Here is a 17,500-nt window from a genome sequence, read left to right on the forward strand (position 1 = left end):
CTACATGGTAAAACAGTAGTGTAGTTCCAGTAGTTAGCTACACCGCTACATGGTAAAACAGTAGTGTAGTTCCAGTAGTTAGCTACACCGCTACATGGTAAAACAACAGTAGTAGTGTAGTTCCAGTAGTTAGCAGTAGTTAGCTACCGCTACATGGTAAAACAGTAAGTTCCAGTAGTGTAGTTCCAGTAGTTAGCTACACCGCTACATGGTAAAACAGTAGTGTAGTTCCAGTAGTTAGCTAAAACAGTAGTGTAGTTCCAGTAGTTAGCTACACCGCTACATGGTAAAACAGTAGTGTAGTTCCAGTAGTTAGCTACACCGCTACATGGTAAAACAGTAGTGTAGTTCCAGTAGTTAGCTACACCGCTACATGGTAAAACAGTAGTGTAGTTCCAGTAGTTAGCTACACCGCTACATGGTAAAACAGTAGTGTAGTTCCAGTAGTTAGCTACACCGCTACATGGTAAAACAGTAGTGTAGTTCCAGTAGTTAGCTACACCGCTACATGGTATAACAGTAGTGTAGTTCCAGTAGTTAGCTACACCGCTACATGGTAAAACAGTAGTGTAGTTCCAGTAGTTAGCTACCGCTACATGGTAAAACAGTAGTGTAGTTCAGTAGTTAGCACCGCTACATGGTAAAACAGTAGTGTAGTTCCAGTAGTTAGCTACACCGCTACATGGTAAAACAGTAGTGTAGTTCCAGTAGTTAGCTACACCGCTACATGGTAAAACAGTAGTGTAGTTCCAGTGTAGTTCATGGTAAAACAGTAGTGTAGTTCCAGTAGTTAGCTACACCGCTACATGGTAAAACACTACATGGTAAAACAGTAGTGTAGTTCCAGTAGTTAGCTACACCGCTACTAGTGTAGTTCCAGTAGTGTAGTTCCAGTAGTTAGCTACACCGCTACATGGTAAAACAGTAGTGTAGTTCCAGTAGTTAGCTACACCGCTACATGGTAAAACAGTAGTGTAGTTCCAGTAGTTAGCTACACCGCTACATGGTAAAACAGTAGTGTAGTTCCAGTAGTTAGCTACACCGCTACATGGTAAAACAGTAGTGTAGTTCCAGTAGTTAGCTACACCGCTACATGGTAAAACAGTAGTGTAGTTCCAGTAGTTAGCTAGTAGTGTAACAGTAGTGTAGTAGTTAGCTACACCGCTACATGGTAAAACAGTAGTGTAGTTCCAGTAGTTAGCTACACAGTAGTGTAGTTCCAGTAGTTAGCTATACCGCTACACATGGTAAAACAGTAGTGTAGTTCCAGTAGTTAGCTACACTGCTACATGGTAAAACAGTAGTGTAGTTCCAGTAGTTAGCTACACTGCTACATGGTAAAACAGTAGTGTAGTTCCAGTAGTTAGCTACACTGCTACATGGTAAACAGTAGTGTAGTTCCAGTAGTTAGCTACACCGCTACATGGTAAAACAGTAGTGTAGTTCCAGTAGTTAGCTACACCGCTACATGGTAAAACAGTAGTGTAGTTCCAGTAGTTAGCTACACCGCTACATGGTAAAACAGTAGTGTAGTTCCAGTAGTTAGCTACACCGCTACATGGTAAAACAGTAGTGTGTAGTTCCAGTAGTTAGCTATACCGCTACATGGTATAACAGTAGTGTAGTTCCAGTAGTTAGCTACACCGCTACTAGTGTAGTTCCAGTAGTTAGCTACACCGCTACATGGTATAACAGTAGTGTAGTTCCAGTAGTTAGCTACACATGGTAAAACAGTAGCTAGTTCCATGGTAAAACAGTAGTGTAGTTCCAGTAGTTAGCTACACCGCTACATGGTAAAACAGTAGTGTAGTTCCAGTAGTTAGCTACACCGCTACATGGTAAAACAGTAGTGTAGTTCCAGTAGTTAGCTACACCGCTACATGGTAAAACAGTAGTGTAGTTCCAGTTCCAGTAGTGTAGTTCCAGTAGTTAGCTACATGCTACATGGTAAAACAGTAGTGTAGTTCCAGTAGTTAGCTACACCGCTACATGGTAAAACAGTAGTGTAGTTCCAGTAGTTAGCTACACCGCTACATGGTAAAACAGTAGTGTAGTTCCAGTAGTTAGCTACACCGCTACATGGTAAAACAGTAGTGTAGTTCCAGTAGTTAGCTACACCGCTACATGGTATAACAGTAGTGTAGTTCCAGTAGTTAGCTACACCGCTACATGGTAAAACAGTGTAGTTCCAGTAGTTAGCTACACCGCTACATGGTAAAACAGTAGTGTAGTTCCAGTAGTTAGCTACACCGCTACATGGTAAAACAGTAGTGTAGTTCCAGTAGTTAACACGCTACATGGTAAAACAGTGAACTGTAAAACAGTAGCGAAAATGTCATTAAACAACTAGTTGAACTACACGTAGTTCACTACTCCCCAACACTGGTGCTAACCCTATATAAATTGTATCTGGGATAATGCAGGCTGATCCTGGCCGTTCTGATGAGAGATTGCTTCTGTCTTACAGATCTGTTGTGCCATGGAACGATCACTTCTGTCTGAACAACGAGCTCTGTGGGAGTTGGATGAGAAAGGGCCGTTGTAAAACGTCTCCTCCAGGATCTTCTTCTCCTGGAAACAGGAGAAGATGCACATGATGATAATTACTGATAATAGAGGACTCATTACAGGGCTAATGCTAAAGGCTAATGTGTTTGTCAGGGCTAATGCTAAAGGCTAATGTGTGTCAGGGCTATTGCTAAAGGCTAATGTGTGTGTCAGGACTAATACTAAAGGTTAATGTGTGTCAGGGCTAATGCTAAATGCTAATGTGTGTGTCAGGGCTAATGCTAAAGGCTAATGTGTGTGTCAGGGCTAAAGGCTAATGTGTGTGTCAGGGCTAATGCTAAAGGCTAATGTGTGTGTCAGGGCTAATGCTAAAGGCTAATGTGTGTGTCAGTGCTATTGCTAAAGGCTAATGTGTGTGTCAGGATAATTAATTACTCTACAGGGATAATGCTAAAGGCTAATGTGTTTGTCAGGGCTAATGCTAAAGGCTAATGTGTGTGTCAGGGCTATTGCTAAAGGCTAATGTGTGTGTCAGGACTAATACTAAAGGTTAATGTGTGTCAGGGCTAATGCTAAATGCTAATGTGTGTGTCAGGGCTAATGCTAAAGGCTAATGTGTGTGTCAGGGCTAAAGGCTAATGTGTGTCAGGGCTAATGCTAAAGGCTAATGTGTGTGTCAGGGCTAATGCTAAAGGCTAATGTGTGTGTCAGGGCTAATGCTAAAGGCTAATGTGTGTGTCAGTGCTATTGCTAAAGGCTAATGTGTGTGTCAGGGCTAATGCTAAAGGCTAATGTGTGTGTCAGGGCTAATGCTAAAGGCTAATGTGTGTGTCAGTGCTATTGCTAAAGGCTAATGTGTGTGTCAGGGATAATGCTAAAGGCTAATGTGTGTGTCAGGGCTAATGCTAAAGGCTAATGTGTGTGTCAGTGCTATTGCTAAAGGCTAATGTGTGTGTCAGGGCTAATGCTAAAGGCTAATGTGTGTGTCAGGGCTAATGCTAAAGGCTAATGTGTGTGTCAGTGCTATTGCTAAAGGCTAATGTGTGTGTCAGGGCTAATGCTAAAGGCTAATGTGTGTGTCAGTGCTATTGCTAAAGGCTAATGTGTGTGTCAGGGCTAATGCTAAAGGCTAATGTGTGTGTCAGGGCTAATGCTAAAGGCTAATGTGTGTGTCAGGGCTAATGCTAAAGGCTAATGTGTGTGTCAGTGCTATTGCTAAAGGCTAATGTGTGTGTCAGGGCTAATGCTAAAGGCTAATGTGTGTGTCAGGGCTAATGCTAAAGGCTAATGTGTGTGTCAGGGCTAATGCTAAAGGCTAATGTGTTTGCTACCTCTTCCTTGTGTCTTCGTTCTTCCTCGTCCACCTCTCTCTGCGCTCTCTCCCACTCCCCTTTCAGTTTCTCCTGCTCCCTGAGGTACTGCTCCTGCAGACACACACCACATACACACACGCAAGCACGTCACACACACACAAACACACACGTCACAAATCACACACATTAATGTGAAAACGACATCAGGGTGATGATAACAGTGAAGCTTCCTCCACCTCTATCCTCCTCCACCCTCCCTGTCCCATACCTGACTGTAACTATCCTCCTCCACTGTCCCTGTCCCTGTCCCATACCTGACTGTAACTATCCTCCTCCACTGTCCCTGTCCCATACCTGGCTGTAACTATCCTCCTCCACCCTCCCTGTCCCATACCTGACTCTAACTATCCTCCTCCACTGTCCCTGTCCCTGTCCCATACCTGGCTGTAACTATCCTCCTCCACTGTCCCTGTCCCTGTCCCATACCTGACTGTAACTATCCTCCTCCACTGTCCCTGTCCCATACCTGGCTGTAACTATCCTCCTCCACTGTCCCTGTCCCATACCTGACTGTAACTATCCTCCTCCACTGTCCCTGTCCCTGTCCCATACCTGACTGTAACTATCCTCCTCCACTGTCCCTCTCCCTGTCCCATACCTGGCTGTAACTATCCTCCTCCACTGTCCCTGTCCCATACCTGACTGTAACTATCCTCCTCCACTGTCCCTGTCCCTGTCCCATACCTGGCTGTAACTATCCTCCTCCACTGTCCCTGTCCCTGTCCCATTCCTGGCTGTAACTATCCTCCTCCACTGTCCCTGTCCCATACCTGGCTGTAACTATCCTCCTCCACTGTCCCTGTCCCATACCTGACTGTAACTATCCTCCTCCACTGTCCCTGTCCCTGTCCCATACCTGGCTGTAACTATCCTCCTCCACTGTCCCTGTCCCATACCTGGCTGTAACTATCCTCCTCCACTGTCCCTGTCCCATTCCTGGCTGTAACTATCCTCCTCCACTGTCCCTGTCCCATACCTGGCTGTAACTATCCTCCTCCACTGTCCCTGTCCCTGTCCCATTCCTGACTGTAACTATCCTCCTCCACTGTCCCTGTCCCATACCTGACTAACTATCCTCCTCCACCCTCCCTGTCCCTGTCCCTGTCCCATACCTGGCTGTAACTCTCCTCCTCCACTGTCCCTGTCCCTGTCCCATACCTGGCTGTAACTATCCTCCTCCACTGTCCCTGTCCCTGTCCCATACCTGGCTGTAACTATCCTCCTCCACTGTCCCTGTCCCTGTCCCATACCTGGCTGTAACTATCCTCCTCCACTGTCCCTGTCCCTGTCCCATACCTGACTGTAACTATCCTCCTCCACTGTCCCTGTCCCATACCTGGCTGTAACTATCCTCCTCCACTGTCCCTGTCCCATACCTGGCTGTAACTATCCTCCTCCACTGTCCCTGTCCCTGTCCCATACCTGACTGTAACTATCCTCCTCCACTGTCCCTGTCCCTCCATACTGTCCCTGTCCCATACCTGGCTGTAACTATCCTCCTCCACTGTCCCTGTCCCTGTCCCATACCTGGCTGTAACTATCCTCCTCCACTGTCCCTGTCCCATACCTGGCTGTAACTATCCTCCTCCACTGTCCCTGTCCCATACCTGACTGTAACTATCCTCCTCCACTGTCCCTCTCCCTGTCCCATACCTGGCTGTAACTATCCTCCTCCACTGTCCCTGTCCCATACCTGACTGTAACTATCCTCCTCCACTGTCCCTGTCCCTGTCCCATACCTGGCTGTAACTATCCTCCTCCACTGTCCCTGTCCCTGTCCCATTCCTGGCTGTAACTATCCTCCTCCACTGTCCCTGTCCCATACCTGGCTGTAACTATCCTCCTCCACTGTCCCTGTCCCATACCTGACTGTAACTATCCTCCTCCACTGTCCCTGTCCCTGTCCCATACCTGGCTGTAACTATCCTCCTCCACTGTCCCTGTCCCATACCTGGCTGTAACTATCCTCCTCCACTGTCCCTGTCCCATTCCTGGCTGTAACTATCCTCCTCCACTGTCCCTGTCCCATACCTGGCTGTAACTATCCTCCTCCACTGTCCCTGTCCCTGTCCCATTCCTGACTGTAACTATCCTCCTCCACTGTCCCTGTCCCATACCTGACTAACTATCCTCCTCCACCCTCCCTGTCCCTGTCCCTGTCCCATACCTGGCTGTAACTCTCCTCCTCCACTGTCCCTGTCCCTGTCCCATACCTGGCTGTAACTATCCTCCTCCACTGTCCCTGTCCCTGTCCCATACCTGGCTGTAACTATCCTCCTCCACTGTCCCTGTCCCATACCTGGCTGTAACTATCCTCCTCCACTGTCCCTGTCCCTGTCCCATACCTGGCTGTAACTATCCTCCTCCACTGTCCCTGTCCCATACCTGACTAACTATCCTCCTCCACCCTCCCTGTCCCTGTCCCTGTCCCATACCTGGCTGTAACTATCCTCCTCCACTGTCCCTGACCCTGTCCCATCCTCCCTGTCCCTGTAACTCTCTGTAACTATCCTCCTTCACTGTCCCTGTCCCTGTCCCATACCTGGCTGTAACTATCCTCCTCCACTGTCCCTGTCCCTGTCCCCCATCCTCCTCCACTGTCCCTGTCCCATACCTGGCTGTAACTATCCTCCTCCACTGTCCCTGTCCCTGTCCCATACCTGGCTGTAACTATCCTCCTCCACTGTCCCTGTCCCTCTCATGTTATCCTCAACTGTTAACTCCTCTCCCTGTTATCTCCTCTCCCGTTATCTCCTCTCCCGTTATCTCCTTTCCCGTTATCTCCTCTCCCGTTATCTCCTCTCCTGTTAACTCCTCTCCTGTGGTCTCCTCTCCTGTTATCTCCTCTCCTGTTATCACCTCTCCTGTTATCACCTCTCCTGTAGTCTCCTCTCACACACCTGTAGGAATCTCTCCTGTTATCTCCTCTCCTGTTATCTCCTCTCCTGTAGTCTCCTCTCCCGTAGTCTCCTCTCACACACCTGTAGGAATCTCTCCTGTTATCTCCTCTCCTGTTATCTCCTCTCCTGTAGTCTCCTCTCACACACCTGTAGGAATCTCTCCTGTTATCTCCCCTCCCGTTATCTCCTCTCCCGTTAACTCCTCTCCTGTTAACTCCTCTCCTGTGGTCTCCTCTCCTGTTATTTCCTCTCCTGTTATCTCCTCTCCTGTTATCACCTCTCCTGTTATCACCTCTCCTGTAGTCTCCTGTAGTCTCCTCTCACACACCTGTAGGAATCTCTCCTGTTATCTCACACACCTGTAGGAATCTCTCCTGTTATCTCCTCTCCTGTAGTCTCCTCTCCTGTTATCTCCTCTCCTGTAGTCTCCTCTCACACACCTGTAGGAATCTCTCCTGTTATCTCCTCTCCTGTTATCTCCTCTCCTGTTATCACCTCTCCTGTTATCTCTTCTCCTGTTATCTCCTCTCCTGTTATCTCCTCTCCTGTTATCACCTCTCCTGTTATCTCCTCTCCTGTCATCTCCTCTCCTGTTATCTCCTCTCCTGTAGTCTCCTCTCACACACATGTAGGAATCTCTACTGTTTTCTCCTCTCCTGTTATATCCTCTCCTGTTATCTCCTCTCCTGTAGTCTCCTGTCACACACCTGTAGGAATCTCTCCTGTTATCTCCTCTCCTGTTATCACCTCTCCTGTTATCTCCTCTCCTGTAGTCTCCTCTCACACACCTGTAGGAATCTCTCCTGTTATCTCCTCTCCTGTTATCATCTCTCCCGTAGTCTCCTCTCACACACCTGTAGGATTCTCTCCTGTATCTCCTCTCCTGTTATCTCCTCTCCTGTAGTCTCCTCTCCTGTTATCTCCTCTCATGTAGTCTCCTCTCACACACCTGTAGGAATCTCTACTGTTATCTCCTCTCCTGTTATCTCCTCTCCTGTAGTCTCCTCTCCTGTTATCTCCTCTCCTGTAGTCTCCTCTCACACACCTGTAGGAATCTCTCCTGTAATCTCCTCTCCTGTTATCTCCTCTCCTGTAGTCTCCTCTCACACACCTGTAGGAATCTCTCCTGTTATCTCCTCTCCTGTTATCATCTCTCCTGTTATCTCCTCTCCTGTTATCTCCTCTCCTGTAGTCTCCTCTCACACACCTGTAGGAATCTCTACTGTTATCTCCTCTCCTGTTATCTCCTCTCCTGTAGTCTCCTCTCACACACCTGTAGGAATCTCTCCTGTTATCTCCTCTCCTGTAGTCTCCTCTCACACACCTGTAGGAATCTCTCCTGTTATCTCCTCTCCTGTTATCTCCTCTCACACACCTATAGGAATCTCTCCTGTTATCTCCTCTCCTGTTATCTCCTCTCCTGTAATCTCCTCTCACACACCTGTAGGAATCTCTCCTGTTTTCTCCTCTCCTGTAGTCTCCTCTCACACACCTGTAGGAATCTCTACTGTTATCTCCTCTCCTGTTATCTCCTCTCCTGTAGTCTCCTCTCACACACCTGTAGGAATCTCTCCTGTTATCTCCTCTCCTGTTATCTCCTCTCCTGTAGTCTCCTCTCACACACCTGTAGGAATCTCTCCTGTTATCTCCTCTCCTGTTATCACCTCTCCTGTTATCACCTCTCCTGTTATCTCCTCTCCTGTTATCACCTCTCCTGTTATCACCTCTCCTGTTATCTCCTCTACTGTTATCTCCTCTCCTGTTATCTCCTCTCCTGTTATCACCTCTCACACACCTGTAGGAATCTCTACTGTTATCTCCTCTCCTGTTATCTCCTCTCCTGTAGTCTCCTCTCACACACCTGTAGGAATCTCTACTGTTATCTCCTCTCCTGTTATCTCCTCTCCTGTAGTCTCCTCTCACACACCTGTAGGAATCTCTCCTGTTATCTCCTCTCCTGTTATCTCCTCTCCTGTTATCTCCTCTCCTGTTATCTCCTCTCCTGTAGTCTCCTCTCACACACCTGTAGGAATCTCTCCTGTTATCTCCTCTCCTGTTATCTCCTCTCCTGTTATCTCCTCTCCTGTTATCTCCTCTCCTGTAGTCTCCTCTCACACACCTGTAGGAATCTCTCCTGTTATCTCCTCTCCTGTTATCACCTCTCCTGTAGTCTCCTCTCCTGTTATCTCCTCTCCTATAGTCTCCTCTCCTGTTATCTCCTCTCCTGTTATCTCCTCTCCTATAGTCTCCTCTCACACACCTGTAGGAATCTCTCCTGTTATCTCCTCTCCTGTTATCACCTCTCCTGTAGTCTCCTCTCCTGTTATCTCCTCTCCTATAGTCTCCTCTCCTGTTATCTCCTCTCCTGTTATCTCCTCTCCTGTAGTCTCCTCTCCTGTTATCTCCTCTCCTATAGTCTCCTCTCTGTAGTCTCCTCTCACACACCTGTAGGAATCTCTCCTGTTATCTCCTCTCCTGTTATCTCCTCTCCTGTAGTCTCCTCTCCTGTTATCTCCTCTCCTGTAGTCTCCTCTCACACACCTGTAGGAATCTCTCCTGTTATCTCCTCTCCTGTAGTCTCCTCTCACACACCTGTAGGAATCTCTCCTGTTATCTCCTCTCCTGTTATCTCCTCTCCTCTTATCTCCTCTCCTGTTATCTCCTGTTATCACCTCCTGTAGTTATCTCTCCTCTCACACACCTGTAGGAATCTCTCCTGTTATCTCCTCTCCTGTTATCTCCTCTCCTGTTATCTCCTCTCCTGTTATCTCCTTTCCTGTTATCTCCTCTCCTCTCTGTTATCACACCTGTAGGTTATCTCTCTCCTGTTATCTCCTCTCCTGTAGTCTCCTCTCACACACCTGTAGGAATCTCTCCTGTTATCTCCTCTCCTGTTATCTCCTCTCCTGTTATCTCCTCTCCTGTTATCTCCTCTCCTGTTATCTCCTCTCCTGTTATCACTCCTGTAGTCTCCTCTCCTGTTATCTCCTCTCCTGTTATCTCCTCTCCTATAGTCTCCTCTCACACACCTGTAGGAATCTCTCCTGCTCCTGCTGCCACTTCTCCTGTCGTCTCCTCTCATCCTCAGGGTTCCACACCCAGTGATCTACACGCTTAGCCAGGTTCAACATGGGGCTCTCCATCTACCACACACACACACACACACACACACACACACACACACACACACACACACACACACACACACACACACACACACACACACACACACACACACACACACACACACACACACACACACACACACACACACACACACACACACACACACACAAGGAAAGGTGAGACGAGAGGACAGGCAAAGTTCTAGAATATAGATCAAGTTGTAGTATGAAAGTCAGGTTCTAGAATAAAGGTCAAGTTCTAGAATCAGCATCAGGTTCTATGTATAAAAATCAAGTTCTAGAATGAAGGTCAGGTTCTAGAATAAAGATCAAGTTGTAGAATCAACGTCAGGTTCTAGAATAGAATCAACGTCAGGTTCTAGAATGAAGATCAAGTTGTATTATGAGAGTCAGGTTTTAGAATAAATATCAAGTTCTAGAATCAACGTCAGGTTCTAGAATAAAAAATCAAGTTCTAGAATGCAGGTCAGGTTCTAGAATAGAGAACAAGTTGTAGACTGAAGGTCAGGTTCTAGAATAAAGAACAAGTTGTTGCATGAAGGTCAGGTTCTAGAATAAAGATCAAGTTGTTGTATGAAGGTCAGGTTCTAGAATAAAGATCAAGTTGTTGTATGAAGGTCAGGTTCTAGAATAAAGGTCAAGTTGTAGAATGAAGGTCAGGTTCTAGAACACAGGTCAAGTTGTAGAATGAAGGTCAGGTTCTAGAACACAGGTCAAGTTGTAGAATGAAGGTCAGGTTCTAGAATAAAGGTCAAGTTGTAGTATGAAGGTCAGGTTCTAGAATAAAGGTCAAGTTGTAGAATGCAGGTCAGGTTCTAGAATAGAGAACAAGTTGTAGACTGAAGGTCAGGTTCTAGAATAAAGAACAAGTTGTTGCATGAAGGTCAGGTTCTAGAATAAAGATCAAGTTGTTGTATGAAGGTCAGGTTCTAGAATAAAGATCAAGTTGTTGTATGAAGGTCAGGTTCTAGAATAAAGGTCAAGTTGTAGAATGAAGGTCAGGTTCTAGAACACAGGTCAAGTTGTAGAATGAAGGTCAGGTTCTAGAACACAGGTCAAGTTGTAGAATGAAGGTCAGGTTCTAGAATAAAGGTCAAGTTGTAGTATGAAGGTCAGGTTCTAGAATAAAGGTCAAGTTGTAGAATGAAGATGCTGAGCTATAATGGTACTCACCGTCCCACTGCTCCCCTCCAGTCCTCCTGTGGAGGGAAACACACACAGTGTGTTAGCTACAGCAGCAGCATTAATGCTAATCTGGTTCACCCAGCAACAGGAATCTGGGTAATATCATCGTACCTGTCACCGAGGATGAGTAGGTGTTCTGGTTGCTAAGCAATGAAGAGTCAGACCCCGCCTCCTCCCCTGATCTCCTTGACAATGCCATGGAGCAGTTCACCTAACAGGCAATCAATAAGGAACCAAGAGAATCAGAACCAATCAATCAATCAATCAATCAATCAATCAATCAATAAGGAACCAAGAGCATCAGAACCATTCAATCAATCAATCAATCAATCAATCAATCAATCAATCAATCAATCAATCAATAAGGAACCAAGAGCATCAGAACCAATCAATCAATCAATCAATCAATCAATCAATCAATCAATCAATCAATAAGGAACCAAGAGAATCAGAACCAATCAATGAATGAATGAATGAATGAGAGTGGGCGTGGCTCCCCACCTGTGTGTTGCTGAGCATATCTAACGGACGAGGCTGCAGGTGTGTCTGGGTGAGTTCCGTCACGATGGTCGTCGTGACAACACAGTTCCTCCCGCCAATCAGGGCGCTGACGGCCGACACCTGTGTCTTCTGATTGGCAACAGGGTGTTCGGTTGGCTGGGGGGAGTGAATGGTTGAGGAGGGCGGGGAGGATGGGAGAGTCTCTCCATTCACCATCTACCTGTAGACAGAGTGATGAAGTTACCTCACCAAACCATCTACCTGTAGACAGAGTGATGAGAGGTTACCTCACCAAACCATCTACCTGTAGACAGAGTGATGAGAGGTTACCTCACCAAGCCATCTACCTGTAGACTGATAGACAGACCTGTAGACAGAGTGATGAGAGGTTACCTCACCAAGCCATCTACCTGTAGACAGAGTGATGAGAGGTTACCTCACCAAGCCATCTACCTGAGAGGTTACCTCACCAAGCCATCTACCTGTAGACAGAGTGATGAGAGGTTTACCCATCTACCTGTAGACAAGGTTACCTCACCAAGCCATCTACCTGTAGACAGAGTGATAGACAGACCTGTAGACAGATGATGAGAGAGGTTACCTCACCAAGCCATCTACCTGTAGACAGAGTGATGAGAGGTTACCTCACCAAGCCATCTACCTGTAGACAGAGTGATGAGAGAGGTTACCTCACCAAGCCATCTACCTGTAGACAGACCTGTAGACAGATGATGAGAGGCCATCTACCTGTAGACAGAGTGATGAGAGAGGTTACCTCACCAAGCCATCTACCTGTAGACAGAGTGATGAGAGAGGTTACCTCACCAAGCCATCTACCTGTAGACAGAGTGATGAGAGAGGTTACCTCACCAAGCCATCTACCTGTAGACAGAGTGATGAGAGGGTTACCTCACCAAACCATCTACCTGTAGACAGAGTGATGAGAGGTTACCTCAAACCATCTACCTGTAGACAGAGTGATGAGAGAGTGACCTGTAGACAGAGTTACCTCACCAAGCCATCTACCTGTAGACAGAGTGATGAGAGAGGTTACCTCACCAAACCATCATCTACCTGCCATCTAGACAGAGTGATGAGAGAGGTTACCTCACCAAGCCATCTACCTGTAGACAGAGTGATGAGAGAGGTTACCTCACCAAACCATCTACCTGTAGACAGAGTGATAGACAGCCATCTACCTGTAGACAGAGTGAGAGAGGTTACCTCACCAAGCCATCTACCTGTAGACAGAGTGATGAGAGGTTACCTCACCAAACCATCTACCTGTAGACAGAGTGATGAGAGGTTACCTCACCAAGCCATCTACCTGTAGACAGAGTGATGAGAGGTTACCTCACCAAGCCATCTACCTGTAGACAGAGTGATGAGAGGTTACCTCACCAAACCATCTACCTGTAGACAGAGTGATGAGAGGTGCCATCTATTAGATTTGGGGTAGACAGAGTGTGAGGTATCATTAGATCTGGGGTGGTGTGAGGTATCATTAGATCTGGGTATCATTAGTGGGGTGTGTGGGTATCATTAGATCTGGGGTGGTGTGGGGTATCATTAGATCTGGGGTGGTGTGAGGTATCATTAGATCTGGGGTGGTGTGAGGTATCATTAGATTTGGGGTGGTGTGAGGTATCATTAGATTTGGGGTGGTGTGAGGTATCATTAGATCTAGGGTGATTACGCTTAACCCCTAACCCCTAACCCCTAACCCTACCTCCCCTTACCTTAGCAGGCTTGTGTCCAGGCTGTGTCTGTGGTGGCTGGCAGTAGGGCTTGGCTGCTAGGAGAGGGAGGGGCCGCGAGGGGGGGGAGATGGGAGGGGGGAGTGTGTGCTGACTTTGTGTGGAGTGGTTTTGGGTTTGGAGCTGTGTGTGTTGGGTGTGTGTGTGTTGGGTGTGTGTGTGTTGGGTGTGTGTGACAGAGATATGTTTTTTTGGGGGGGCTCGGGGCTCTTGCTTTGTGTCAGTCTGCAGGGCCTCTAGTCCGTTTCCAGCTCGTTCTCGGTTGTCAGGGTCAGACTCAGGGTTCTGGTCAGTACTAATGGTTCTAGACTCAGAGTTCTGGTCAGTACTAATGGTTCTAGACTCAGAGTTCTGGTTAGTAATTATGGTTCTAGACTCAGGGTTGTGGTCAGTAATTATGCTTCTAGACTCAGGGTTCTGGTTAGTAATAATTGTTCTAGGGTTAGGGTTCTGGTCAGTAGTAATGGTTCTAGACTCAGAGTTCCGGTCAGCAGTAATGGTTTTACACTCAGGGTTCTGGTCAGTAGTAATGGTTCTAGACTCAGAGTTCTGGTTATTAATACTGGTTCTAGGGATAGGGTTCTGGTCAGTAGTAATGGTTCTAGACTCAGGGTTCTGGTCAGTAGTGATGGTTTTAGACTCAGGGTTCTTGTCAGTAGTAATGGTTCTAGACTCAGGGTTCTGGTCAGTAGTGATGATTTTACACTCAGGGTTCTGGTCAGTAGTAATGGTTCTAGACTCAGGGTTCTGGTTGGTAGCAGGTGTTCTAGACTCAGGGTTTTGGTTGGTAGTAATGGTTCTAGACTCAGGGTTCTGGTCAGTAGTAATGGTTCTAGACTCAGGGTTCTGGTTGGTAGTAATGGTTCTAGACTCAGGGTTCTGGTTGGTAGTAGGTGTTCTAGACTCAGGGTTCTGGTCAGTAGTAATGGTTCTAGACTCAGGGTTCTGGTCAGTAGTAATGGTTCTAGGTAGCTGCAGACTGTCCAGCGTTGAATCACTGATGGTGAAGCGGAGAGCGTAATGCTGGAGAACCATGGCAGCTTCCTCTTTAGAGCCCGCCCTCCTGTACGCATCACACAGCTCCGCCTCCCTACGCTCTCTGTAGTGAAAGAGGGGGGGTAGAGTTTATTCCATTTTTAATGAACCTGTATTAACCTTTAACCTTTAGTCACATTGAGATACAACTATTTTACAAGACAGACCTGTATTAGAAGCTGGTGAGACAAGGAGTGAGAAAGATTTAGGTCCCGTCTCCTCCTCCTTCCCCTCTCCCTCTCTTCTCCTCTCCTCCTTCCCCTCTCTTCTCCTCTCCCTCCCCCCTCTCCTACCCGTTCTCCCCTCTCCTCTAATCCCCCTCCCTCCCCTATCCTCCCTCCCTCCTCTCCTCCTCCTCCTCCCTTTCATCTCTTTCCCTCCCTCCTCCTCCTCCCCCATCCTCCTCCTCCTCCTCTTCCCCTCCTCCTCTCTTTCCCTCCCTCCTCCTCCTCCTCCTCCTCTCTTTCCCTCCCTCTCCTTCTCCTCCTTCCTCTCTCCGTACTTGTCCTCTACGATCTCTCTGTACGTCTTGATGTTCTTCTTCTTCTGGGTGTGGCCTCCCTCCTCCTCCTTCATCATCCTCTCCATCCGCTTCCTCTCCTCCTCCTTCCTGATCAGAGCCTGAGAAGCACTGCGGCGACGACTCTTCCACCGGGCTAGGTCCTAGAGGGAGGGGAGGAGAGAGGAGAGAGGGATGAGGAGAGAGGGATGTCTGTCTGTCTGTCTAGAGGGAGGGGAGGAGAGAGGAGAGAGGGATGAGGAGAGGGATGTCTGTCTGTCTGTCTAGAGGGAGGGGAGGAGAGAGGAGAGAGGAGGAGAGGAGAGGGATGAGGAGAGAGGAGAGAGGGATGAGGAGAGAGGGGGAGAGAGGAGAGGGGAGGAGAGAGGAGAGAGGGATGAGGAGAGGGATGTCTGTCTGTCTGTCTAGAGGGAGGGGAGGAGAGAGGAGAGAGGAGGAGAGGAGAGGGATGAGGAGAGAGGAGAGAGGGATGAGGAGAGAGGGGGAGAGAGGAGAGGGGAGGAGAGAGGAGAGAGGGATGAGAGGAGAGGGGAGGAGAGGAGAGAGGGATGTCTGTCTGTCTGTCTGTCTAGAGGGAGGGGAGGAGAGAGGAGAGAGGGATGAGAGGAGAGAGGGATGTCTGTCTGTCTGTCTAGAGGGAGGGGAGGAGAGAGGAGAGGGGAGGAGAGGAGAGGGGAGGAGAGAGGAGAGAGGGATGAGGAGAGAGGGGGAGAGAGGAGAGGGGAGGAGAGAGGAGAGAGGGATGAGAGGAGAGGGGAGGAGAGAGGAGAGGGGAGGAGAGGAGAGAGGGATGTCTGTCTGTCTGTCTAGAGGGAGGGGAGGAGAGAGGAGAGAGGGATGAGAGGAGAGAGGGATGTCTGTCTGTCTGTCTAGAGGGAGGGGAGGAGAGAGGAGAGGGGAGGAGAGGAGGGAGGGGAGGAGAGAGGAGAGAGGGATGAGAGAGGAGAGAGGGATGAGGAGAGAGGGATGTCTGTCTGTCTGTCTGTCTAGAGGGAGGGGAGGAGAGAGGAGAGAGGGATGAGAGGAGGGAGGGGAGGAGAGAGGAGAGAGGGATGAGGAGAGAGGGATGTCTGTCTGTCTGTCTAGAGGGAGGGGAGGAGAGAGGAGAGAGGGATGAGAGGAGAGAGGGGGAGAGAGGAGAGAGGGATGAGAGGAGAGGGGAGGAGAGAGGAGAGAGGGATGAGAGGAGAGGGGAGGAGAGGAGAGGGGAGGAGAGAGGAGAGAGGGATGAGAGGAGAGGGGAGGAGAGAGGAGAGAGGAGAGAGAGATGAGAAGAGAAGGGAGGAGAGAGGAGAGAGGGATGAGAGGAGAGTGGATGAGGAGAGGGGAGAGGGATGAGAGGAGAGGGCGGGAAGAGGAGTGGAGAGAGGAGAGTGAGTGAGGAGAGAGGGATGAGAGGAGATGAGAGAGGGATGAAAGGAGAGTGGATGAGGAGAGGAGAGAGGGCTGTCTGTCTGTCTGTCCGTCCGTCTGTCTTACGTCTTGCCATTCCTCCTCCTCCTCCTGGTGATTGGTGTACTGTTCCTGCATGCTGTCATATCGTGATTGGCCGAGAGGCTGAAGTAGTCCCGCCCCCTCTTCCTCACTGTGCATGTTAATTATACTTATGCTCCTAGACAGGAAGCAGGGAACCGGAAACAGGAAATCAGAGTGATGTCAGAGAGAAGCTGCCGTTAGCTGTTTGCTGTGATGGTTGAATGCATATGGAGGAAGGGTAGGTAGGGTAGGGTAGGGTAGGGTAGGGCAGGGCAGGGTAGGGTAGGGTAGGGTAGGGTAGGGTAGGGTAGGGTAGGGTAGGGTAGGGTAGGAAAGGTAGGTAGGCAGGGTAGGGTAGGGTAGGAAGGGTAGGTAGGGTAGGTTAGGGTAGGAAAGGTAGGTAGGCAGGGTAGGGTAGGGTAGGTTATGTAGGTAGGCAGGGTAGGTTAGGGTAGGAAAGGTAGGTAGGCAGGGTAGGTTAGGGTAGGGTATGTAGGTAGGCAGGGTATGGTAGGGTAGGAAAGGTAGGTAGGCAGGGTAGGGTAGGGTAGGGTAGGGTAGGAAAGGTAGGTAGGTAGGGTAGGTTAGGGTAGGAAAGGTAGGTAGGTAGGGTAGGTTAGGGTAGGGTAGGTAGGCAGGGTAGGGTAGGGTAGTTTAGGAAAGGTAGGTAGGCAGGGTAGGGTAGGGTAGGTTAGGGTAGGAAAGGTAGGTAGGTAGGGTAGGGTAGGAAAGGTAGGTAGGCAGGGTAGGGTAGGTTAGGGTAGGAAAGGTAGGTAGGTAGGGTAGGTTAGGGTAGGAAAGGTAGGTAGGTAGGGTAGGTTAGGGTAGGTTAGGGTAGGAAAGGTAGGTAGGTAGGGTAGGTAGGCAGGGTAGGTAGGCAGGGTAGGGTAGGGTAGGGTAGGGTAGGGAGGGAGGGTAGGTAGGGTAGGTAGGTTAGGTAGGGTAGGGTAGGTAGGGTAGGGTAGGGTAGGGTAGGGAGGTAGGTAGGTAGGCAGGGTTGGGTAGGGTAGGGTAGGGTAGGTAGGTAGGTAGGTAGGTAGGTAGGTAGGTAGGTAGGTAGGCAGGGTTGGGTAGGGTAGGGTTGGTTAGGGTAGGGTAG

General features: G+C 48.7%; 1 protein-coding gene across 1 annotated transcript in view; it reads right to left on the bottom strand.

The window, feature by feature from the left end:
* Positions 1-2,465: 2,465 nt before the first annotated feature.
* LOC124028428 (LIM and calponin homology domains-containing protein 1-like) overlaps positions 2,466-17,500 on the bottom strand; it is a gene marked incomplete at its 3' end in the record, with an annotated part of 17,981 nt that continues 2,946 nt past the window's right edge. The window contains exons 2-11 of the mRNA XM_046340480.1: positions 16,405-16,537; positions 14,908-15,068; positions 13,353-14,469; positions 12,967-12,983; positions 11,614-11,827; positions 11,224-11,323; positions 11,101-11,126; positions 9,811-9,924; positions 3,840-3,932; positions 2,466-2,571 (exon numbers count right to left, since the gene is read on the bottom strand). Of these exons, the coding sequence (XP_046196436.1) occupies positions 2,466-2,571; positions 3,840-3,932; positions 9,811-9,924; positions 11,101-11,126; positions 11,224-11,323; positions 11,614-11,827; positions 12,967-12,983; positions 13,353-14,469; positions 14,908-15,068; positions 16,405-16,518 (2,062 nt within the window). The remainder of the gene's footprint in view (positions 2,572-3,839; positions 3,933-9,810; positions 9,925-11,100; positions 11,127-11,223; positions 11,324-11,613; positions 11,828-12,966; positions 12,984-13,352; positions 14,470-14,907; positions 15,069-16,404; positions 16,538-17,500) is intronic.

The sequence above is a fragment of the Oncorhynchus gorbuscha genome, unplaced genomic scaffold, assembly GCF_021184085.1.
Source record: "Oncorhynchus gorbuscha isolate QuinsamMale2020 ecotype Even-year unplaced genomic scaffold, OgorEven_v1.0 Un_scaffold_4129, whole genome shotgun sequence".
NCBI lineage: Eukaryota > Metazoa > Chordata > Actinopteri > Salmoniformes > Salmonidae > Oncorhynchus > Oncorhynchus gorbuscha.